Raw genomic sequence first — 9858 nt, 5'->3', positions numbered from 1 at the left:
CTGGACTCTTATTGTGAAAAAACTGCTTACTTAAACCTGTCTGTCTCTTTAGTAAAATGTGCGACCCGGCTGTAACGGCGTTCGAGCCCGAGGCATTAGGGAATCTGGTCGAAGGCCTTGACTTCCACCGCTTTTATTTTGAAAACTGTGAGCTGAACCATACTTTTTTCATGTTTCATCATGATGTATGACTTTTAGTTTGGTACTTCCTGTGGACCCAGTGCTCTCACCTGTCCAGGTAACAGTGTATGTGTCTGTGTCCTCAGTGTGGTCTAAGAACAGTAAACCGGTCCACACCACCATCCTAAACCCTCACATCCACCTGGTGGGGGACGAGGCCGCCTGCATCGCTTACATCAGAGTGACGCAGTACATTGACGCCAACGGGACGCCTCGCACAGCCCAATCAGAGGAGACCAGGGTGTGGCACCGCCGCGACGGGAAGTGGCAGATCGTCCATTTCCACCGCTCAGGCTCTGCCTCCACGCTCAGCAAGTAAGAACAGGTCAGAGGGCAGTTTAGAGGAAACATGATGCACCGTATAAACATCTGGTCACATGATCAACATCAACCAATAATGTTTCAACTCATGTTGCTATCCATCCATTTACATGCTCTCATCGCGGTGGCAGCAAAGTATTCAGACGTCCCTCTCCCCAGCAACGTTTTTCAGCTCCTTCTGGGGAACCCCAAGTTGTACCCAGGCCAGACGAGATGAATAATCCCTCCAGCAAATTCTGGGTCAACCCTGGGGTCTCTTACCAGTTAGATCTGCCTGGAAAACCTCTAATGGGTAGATCCTGATCAAAGAGACAGGACCGGTTGTGACTACCTCAGACTTGGAAGTACTTGGCTGTAAACCGCCCCAGTGTGTGCTGCAGGTCACGGTCTGATGAAGCCAACAGAATCATATCGTCTGCAAAGAGCAGAGACGCAATTCTGAGGTCCGCAAACCAGACAATCTCCCCCCGGCTGTACCTTGTGATTCTGTCCATGAAGGGAACCATCACGCCAGTCTGCCACTCAACAGGCTCTGTCCCCGATGTCCAAACAACACTGAAGAGGAGGATCCGCCAAGGCTGTCCAACGTCAAGGGTCTTCAGCATCTCAGGGAAATGGTGCCTTGCTGAGGAGCTTTTTGACTACCTCTCCAACCTCTGCCAGGGATGTGGACACCTTCCCCCGAGTCTTCAAACTTGGCCTCCTCCACAGAGGAAGTGTTGGTCTGGTTCAGGAGTTCCTCAAAGTGCTGGTTCCACCGCTCTACAATATCCCAAGTCTGGGTTTGCAGTTCTCCTCCTGCTTTCCCTTCCTGAACCATCTAACGGTTTGTCAGAACTTCCTTGAAGACAACTGAATGTTCTTCTCTATAGTCCTCCAAACTCCTCCCACACCTGGGTTTTAGCTTTGGCAACCGCTACAACCCTTCAACTGGTGCCAGTATGCTGCTTCAGGATACACTTGGGCCAACCAAGGCCGAAATACTTCTCTCTTCAGCTTGATGGCCTCTTCACCGCTGCAGTCCACCAGAGGGTTCTTAAGTTACCACCATGACAGACTGTTTAGTGTATAAACACTAACAACCGTCAGAGACTTCCTGTCAGAGACTTCCATCACATAGAGGCGACCCTCCCGCTCCCTGGTTTGAACTCCAACAAGGTGACGCTCAGTTGGGGGCTCCTGAGTCTCCCCACACCCGCCCAGCGCCTCTCACCCTTGACATATCCAGAAAAGGCTAGAGGCCAGCCTTTTATATATCTAGTTAGTACCGCTACACTTACAGCACCAGCTCCGGCTCCTTCCCCCAGAGAGGTCAAGTTCCACGTCCCTAGAGCCAGTTTACTTGCCGCCGATAATGCAGCTGACTCCAATGCCCTGCGAGTGGTCGGCCCACAGGGCGGCGGCTCCATGTTTTCCTTTCAGGATGATCCCAGCCAAGCCCCATGGGTCAAGGCCCGTCCACACAGGGACGCACAGACCCTCCCCTCCATCGCGTCAAGGGGCCAATTCTTGGAGTGGAACACATGTTGCCTTTATTTCAAAATAAGAGCGCCAAATGAAACCCCTTACATATCATTATTATACATCTACATCTTACTGTGAGTGCGTAAATGACCCTCAAACATCCCATAATATGTTTTTTGTTGACATTTCTTCTTCTTCTCTGTCCAGCTGACTGCCTGAGGGTCTTTGATGGAGCCACCAGGCGTCGCCTTGACAACTGATTGATTGACAGCAGCCGACCAGGCGTGTGACACCAGACAGGAAGTTTGAGAGGAGATGAGGGGCGGGGCCAGAGAGCAGCAAACTGCACAATCAACCAATCAGCTTCCTCTTCTCAGCTCTTCTGGACTTCAGCCACGCCCCCTTGTGATTAGCCAATCGGCTGCACCGATTGTAACAACGTGTTGAAACCTCGTAACTCCTCCGTCAGGATGATTGACAGGATGAAGAATCCCTTGAAATCCCTTAATTAGCTTCTAATTTTTTCCCTCCAAATTTAAGGTTAAATCATGATAAATGAATGTATTAAAGATCCATTGACAATAACTCAATATATTATAATACATCAACTTATTCACTAATATCCCATTTAAAAAGTAATAATAGTAATTAAACACTTTAAAATGAAATGTTACCATGAAAACCAACTTTTGTATTGTTTTGAATTTGTACGTAAAAACATTGCTGACTTTACTGTTAATTTATTTATTTATTTATTCATGAATAGTGAGTTTCATCCAGAGTTTGAATTTAACTTTAATGAAGTTTTTATTCCTCGATTATAAACAAAACCTGAATCTGGAGATACGTGGTTTCCACTGGAAAAACAAAACGTATTTTATTACTTTGTACAGGCCGGGAGTCGCCGTGGTTACTAATTATTATTAGACCCATTATCTCGTTATCACAACCAATTAAAACTTTTTTTTTTCATATGTCAATTAAGGTAATTCTTCAATAATAATTTCTTTTTTTTTTATAAACATAACAATAATAATTAAACTAATCAGCAGAGAAATATAAGTAATAATAAATACAAAAGACATTTTATTTGACGCTAAAATCAACCTGAAAGATTATTTATATATTTTTAATTTAAATTGGCCTCAAAGCATTTAAACACTTCCAATGTGTAGGATGTTTAGTTATTATATTAAAAGTTGTAAAAAATCCTATTAATGATAATAATGAAGGTTTGATGTCGAGATAATTGGGTCTAAAAAGTGAGTTATAAAACCATAAAACAGATTAAATGTAATACTTAATATTGTTGTAATAATATTTATTATTATTGTATTAGCATATAATATTATTATAATAATATTTAATATTATTGTAATAATCTTTATTATTATTATAATATTTATTATTATTGTAAAAAATATTTAATATTATTGCAATAATGAGATTTTTGTTCATCTTCCTTCGGGCTCGGGGAGCTCCGCGAGCTTCCACCGCTCTCCGACCTGCGATCTTCCATGAACAGCCCCCCCCCCCCCCCCAAACGAGCAGGGCCTTAACGAGCTCCCTAACGAGCTGTCTGTCTGCTGCCGGGCTTCGTGAGCAAACAAAGTGTTTTAGATTTAGACGTTCTGAGAGGAAGGAACACACCTGTCTCCAGGGACCACCGTAATACATCAATAATAATACGCATCATCGGTACGGCGGCTCAGATGGGACAAAATAATATATAAATGAATAACGATGTGCGTTCATCAATTTAAACGTAGATTTTTCAAGGTTGTTTTTAATATTAAAGAAACAATAAAGTTTTTTAATTTTTGATTTTACACACTTTCATCCGTCAGATTTGAATAATATTGAACAAAAACTTTATTAACAGAAGTTTCTATAGCAAAGCATTTTGAAAAGTGAACTTCTGGGACAGTTGAAATATTAACAATAAAAATTACTAAAAACAAGAAACTGAAAGTTTATACTGAACAAACATATAAAGAGTAAATCATTAAATATGTTTCGTCTCTGAGCCTTGGTGTGTCGGCGACCTGGAAAACCTTGAATCTGTTTTATTAGGAGATTCAATGATTTAATAACTCATATTTCTAACATTGATTCGTAATAAAAGTTGCATCTTGAACCCGCCCGCTCGCCGTCGCTGCGCTCAACACTTCAGTTGGTGAATTATTTGCAGGAATAAGGAGTTCTGCGGGGAGAGCGTGTATCTTCCTCTTCGGTGTTTACGTTCTGTACAGACGGTGTGATTTTCTGCATGCAGGATTTGACTTTGTGTTTTCTCCGCTTCGGGCTCTGCTGCGTTTTGGCGTTTGCTGCCACTATTTTGTTTTCTGGGTCTCTCTGGTGACTTGATTTGAGACTTGTTAGCTTTGTTAGCATTCCTCAGCGGGAGCAATGGTGTCCACTAGCCGCGAGCTAACGAAACGCCGACGGTGCCGTCTTTGATATTCTGCGACTTTTGACCTGTTGTGTTCGTCTCAGAGGCTTCGAGCTGCTTTGTAGAGTCGGGAGAATGTAGAACTTTGTACAATCAGATTATTACGATCATAATATTATACTTATTCTCGATATATCGCGTTTGTATATTGAAAATGTTAGAATCAAACGTGCAGTGCTCGCCGTGTGTGGATCACCCTGTAGAGAACACATTGTGATTTATTAGCTTGTTTACTTTCTGAGTATGATGTGCATTAAAGCAACCGTTGAATGTGTTCGCCACAGCGCCGCAGCCCTTTAGTTTACTCCACCTCTCGTGCCGTTTGGCGTCCCAGCTCAGGAAACACTCAGAGAATATGGGATCAAAGGTCAACTGAACTCGTTATTGTTAATATTAAGATTAATAACAAGTCTATGGCGCTCAGAATCACCAGACTCTGACTTCCAACAAAGAAATCAAAAATGTTTCCAACATCAACCGAAATACAAATAATAAATTAGAAAAATAAAACGCTTCCTAACTGCTTCTACACCTTAAAATAAAGGTTATAATCTTGAGCTGATTCAACAGCCGGGACTCCAAATGGCACCTGCGGAGTGAATGGCTGTTTCCTGAAAGTGTGTTTTTCACTTTGACCTTTAAGAAAGTTTTATTTATTCGTGCTGGAAATATTTGAGAGGAAATATCTGAGAAGTCATTTTTTTGTATTTTGGTGTTTTTGCTTGAAACTGAAGAATTCATCCTAAATCAGATTTCACTTGTTATTCTAAAGATCGGAATGTTTTTCCTGTTTCTACCGATGTTCTGCGTATTTATCTTCATGAACCCAAAGCTAAAAGCTTTTCTGATCCACGTGATGGGAAACTGTTAGCATTGTTAGCTTAGCTGTTCAACAAGCTAACAGCATGCTTTGGTTATTGTCAGGAATGCTAACAATGCTAATAGTGCTAACCAACAACTATATGATATTAGGGCTTCTTCAGGACTGATACCAAACATTTAATTGTGTTTTAAACTAGTATTATTCATTTTATTTGTATAATTACTTTGTAGCATGTTCGTGTGTTTTTATCTGCTTTGGCACAAAATCATTTGGTGACTCGCTTTTCAAGTTTTCAGTCGAAAGAACATTTCAAACTAAATTGCATAAATTGAAATGGAAACTGTTGTTCTTCTTCTGCACTCAGCACCATCATGGAAAACTGTCAAACTGTTCATTCATGAAGTGCAAACATCTGAACGATTTGACCAAACTCTGTTCAGTTTACTGAGTTCTTAAGAAACTTTTCCCGTTCACTTATATTTCGTGTGAACTTGATTTTCTTCAGTATAAATGCTTTAAATTAAATCTTTTTAAAATGTCAACATTTTAGGATATTTAGTCTAAGTAATAAATATCTTATAAGCAGCATGTGTGTAAATAAACAATATAAACTCATTAAACACACGTGAGGCACCAACCAAACTGAGTATTTACCCCTCGATATATAATACAATGAATTACTGTTATATTAATGAATAAACAATTGAAATGTTAAGATATTAAGTCTAACAAATATCTGAATCTGCCTTAAACATGTTAAATAAGTAATAACAAGGAACCAACCAAACTGGACAATTCTGAGAATTCAAATAAAATAACTTTAGAATTTAATTATTTATTAATTTAAGTTATGTTTAGTGTAAACCCTCTCTGCACGTTCAGGTATAACACTTCAAGATAAATACAAAGTGTAAGATATTTACTATAAAAAAGATGAGAATCTAAAGATGTTTAATATAAGTGTAACAATAGAATGTAAAGTCTTTATGTTTCTTTATTATGTTCTTTATTAAATGGACAGAAGCTCAGGTACCAACCAAACTGTACAATGTTTGAGGTATTTAAAGAAGATTATTTATTGGTTAAACTGTTCATTTATATTATTTTATATATTTTGTATGTCTTTATTTAAGCGGTAATATCTTAAATGTTTGGTATCAGCCTGAAGCTCATCGGGTTTCTTGATGCTCCGCCTGTTTCACGCTCTGCAGAATCAATAATCAGCTTTTTCTACTATGATGGATATTGTACTGTATTAACCAATGCTGCATGCTGTGTGTGTGTGTGTGTGTGTGTGTGCGTGTGCGTGTGAGAGAGTGTTTTTAATCTTTTTTCTTTTGTAGTTATTTGGAGTATTTCTTCTTCTGCATCGTGTTCAAAGTGTTTCTGTAAATAAACTGACGTGGTCAAACGCTGCATTCTGATTGGTGTGTTTTCATCAAACTTTAATATTTCATGCAATAAAAACAAACTAGCAAAAACCTTTAAATACTGATTTATATGTATATAATAAGTATACATCTATTTTAATTTTTAATATATATTTATATATATAAATATATATTATATAAGATAAGTTAAATACAAACAATGACAATAACAAAGAACAAAAAGAGAAAACAAATTGAATATATTATATTTTGTTATATATAGTATAAAGTGAAAATAATAAAACAAATATTAAAATGATAATAAATAAGTGTGTTTCTGGTGGAAACCACGTGGTGACAGCAGCAGGTCTTTATAATATATATATATATATATATATATATATATATATATATATATATAAATAAATTATATATATATATATATATATATAATAAATTATATATATATATATAATAAATTATATATATATATATATATATATATATATATATAATAAATTATATATATATATATATATATATATATATAATAAATTATATATATATAATGTATTATATATATATAATTTATTATATATATATACACTATGTTCAATAAATAATAAATATAATTTATATAAATATCAGGTGTGTTTCCGTTGGTGACCACGTGGTGGAAGCAGCAGCTCTTTCCCGCGCTGGAACGCCTCATCTTTGGCACCGGAAGGGGAAGTTCTTTCCTTTCTTGTTTCTGCTCCGTATAGAGACACACAGCGGTGAGTTCTCCTCTCACTTTAATCCAACTAAAATCTGCTTTTCAGGTGAACATCCGATCATTTAAGGTGTCTGAATGTAATCTGTGATGATGTTCGTGTTTGTTTGCGGTGAAATTGTTTTTCAGAGTGAAACTTTGTGTCGCTTTTTCCCCGTTTTTCTGTCCGTGTTTCTGTTTGTGTCGGCGAGCTGCTGCAACACGTCGCCATTTTAGCTCCGAGCGGAGCGTCCAGCAGCGGGAAACAAACATTATTCAGTTATATTTATTATTATTAACAGTCTACAGGTGACTGAATGTTGTGCCTGTTTTTTACGGAGGTAAACCAGGTGATAACGACTCAGTCAACACTTTCGTTACGCTGGTTGGTAGAAGCTAACGTGCTAACATTAGCCTCTGCTGTTTTGTCTCGTGCGCTGTTATCCGAGTTAATTATTTGTGTTTAAAGATAATGTGCCGCTTATTCTTACTTTAGTGTTTTGAGCAGAAGTCTGGCAGCATGGCAGTAGGTTAGCAGGAGCGTTAGCCACCATGTGACCAGTTTACACCGACGTTTCCGGACAGATGTAGTTTTTATTTAAACTGTTTAAAAGCTTTAAACTACAAACTGACAGACTATTAAAGGTCCTGTGCAGGTGGAGCTGACAGTAGCGTCTTCTGCAGGGCTACAGTGCTTCCATGATCCTCATGTTTGTTTAGGATTCAGTCTCAAACCTGAGATTTTGCTTTAAACGTGACGCGAGACTGTAAAAGTATTACAGCAACAACGTTCTGGGTATTTACAGAAACATTGATGTTCACTGTTGAATATTAATAAACCTCTGTAACAAAGTGAGTTTCAGGCAGTTCTTCTGCAGATAATAAAGTGACAGCCTGTCCTGGAGAAGTGTTGAAGGTGATGCTTCTTCTTCTCTGGCTGTATTCTCAGTAGTCTCACTCACCTGTTCTCTGCAGACGATGGCTCCTCGTAAAGGGAAGGAGAAGAAGGAAGAGCAGGTGATCAGCCTCGGGCCTCAGGTGGCCGAAGGAGAGAACGTGTTTGGAGTTTGTCACATCTTCGCCTCCTTCAACGACACCTTTGTGCACGTCACTGACCTCTCCGGGAAGTAAGTAAAACGCGTTCATCAAGCACACTCGTCAAATGCACGCTTAAATCAGAAACAACAATCTTTTCAGGCTTATTACTCTAAACTTTTATATTTCTGTAGAGAGGTTACAAATGTTTTTTAGATTCACTGACTGGCTCCAGAATAAACTAAGTTTCCTCAGTGTTCCAGCTTTTATATTTGAGATGTTCAGACTTCCTGTTTCTCCAGTGTTGTCTGAACATCATGAGACTGCATCCCAAAGCATTATGGGAACTGTAGTACCTGCAGTTAGTGTTTGCATCTGTTGTCTGATTGCCCCGCGTGTTTCCAGGGAGACGATCTGCCGCGTGACGGGCGGCATGAAGGTGAAGGCCGACAGAGACGAGTCGTCTCCTTACGCCGCCATGTTAGCCGCTCAGGACGTCGCTCAGCGCTGCAAAGAGCTCGGCATCACGGCGCTGCACATCAAGCTGAGAGCGACCGGGGGCAACAGGTAACACACACGCGTCCAACAACAGTGGAGCTGAAGCGGTTTCATCATGTCGGGTTATTTATCCAACTTAACTGAGCTTCAGTTCTGTAGCGAGTCACACCACCAGAGAGGAGCCTGAACGCACCTTAATGTAACAGAGGCCTCCGTTAGCTCTGCTGTTAAGTTGCTAACTAGCGTTGCCTTCCCGTACAGCGGTCCTTACCGACTTCGTGCTCCAACGGTGTAACTGAAATGTTCTGTGAAGTTTCCGGAAAATCGAAGCTGCATTTTAATAAAGTTTTATTGTTTCAGGACAAAGACTCCTGGACCCGGAGCGCAGTCTGCGCTCAGAGCGCTGGCTCGGTCCGGCATGAAGATCGGACGCATTGGTGAGCGCACACACACACACAATCGAGTTATTAAATATGTATTGTAAACACGATGTCATCGTCGCTCCCTTGTGAACTTTGTTTCCATTTAAGTTTTAAAATGTTCAGATTAATTTCAGAGAAACAGAAACATCGATTGTTCCTTTTAAGTTTTGTGAGAACGTCTCGACGCTTTATACTGAAAGTGTCTGACTTCCTGTTTGTGTTTCAGAGGACGTCACTCCGATCCCGTCAGACTCCACCAGGAGGAAGGGCGGACGCCGCGGTCGCCGTCTGTAAAACTGCGCCGACATTTTCTGACAATAAAAACATTTAAAGTCCAGTTTGTGTTCAGAGTCATGAATAATATTCTGTTACTCACCGCCTACACTTAAATATAAAAACATTAAGATTCTCTATCAGCTGATCGTGTGGCCCCCTCATGTTAGTGTGTCCCTCGTGCAATAGAGGACCCCCCCCCGAACCACTTCCTGAAGGTTGCAGTCTGAACATTTTCTGTCACTTTATTCAACACGACAAACTAGTTT

At 39.7% G+C, this 9858-nt stretch overlaps 2 protein-coding genes across 4 annotated transcripts in view; both read left to right on the top strand.

Annotated features, from left to right (window-relative positions):
- Nucleotides 1-6656, top strand: part of camk2a (calcium/calmodulin-dependent protein kinase II alpha) — a 33220-nt gene extending 26564 nt beyond the window's left edge. The window contains exons 16-18 of one of the 2 annotated variants that reach the window (XM_029448987.1): nt 53-147; nt 267-495; nt 2173-6656. In XM_029448987.1, coding sequence (XP_029304847.1) covers nt 53-147; nt 267-495; nt 2173-2176 — 328 coding nt within the window. In that variant the 3' untranslated portion in view covers nt 2177-6656. Of the gene's footprint in view, nt 1-52; nt 148-266; nt 506-2172 lie in introns of both variants that reach the window. The other variant, XM_029448988.1, reaches the window with a different exon arrangement.
- Nucleotides 6657-7267: 611 nt separating this feature from the next.
- rps14 (ribosomal protein S14) lies at nt 7268-9653 on the top strand. Of its 2 annotated transcripts, none has more exons than XM_029448375.1 (5): nt 7268-7386; nt 8337-8488; nt 8802-8963; nt 9255-9331; nt 9543-9653. In XM_029448375.1, exons 2-5 carry the CDS (start codon nt 8340-8342, stop codon nt 9608-9610), a joined length of 456 nt encoding a protein of 151 aa, XP_029304235.1. In that variant the 5' UTR covers nt 7268-7386; nt 8337-8339; the 3' UTR covers nt 9611-9653. The 2 variants fall into 2 exon arrangements, with proteins under 2 accessions (XP_029304235.1, XP_029304236.1); XM_029448376.1 differs by having other exon boundaries at nt 7349-7431.
- The last annotated feature ends 205 nt before the right edge of the window (nt 9654-9858 follow it).

This window comes from Cottoperca gobio, chromosome 14, assembly GCF_900634415.1.
Source record: "Cottoperca gobio chromosome 14, fCotGob3.1, whole genome shotgun sequence".
Taxonomy (NCBI): domain Eukaryota; kingdom Metazoa; phylum Chordata; class Actinopteri; order Perciformes; family Bovichtidae; genus Cottoperca; species Cottoperca gobio.
This window is presented reverse-complemented; position numbering and strand designations above follow the sequence as displayed.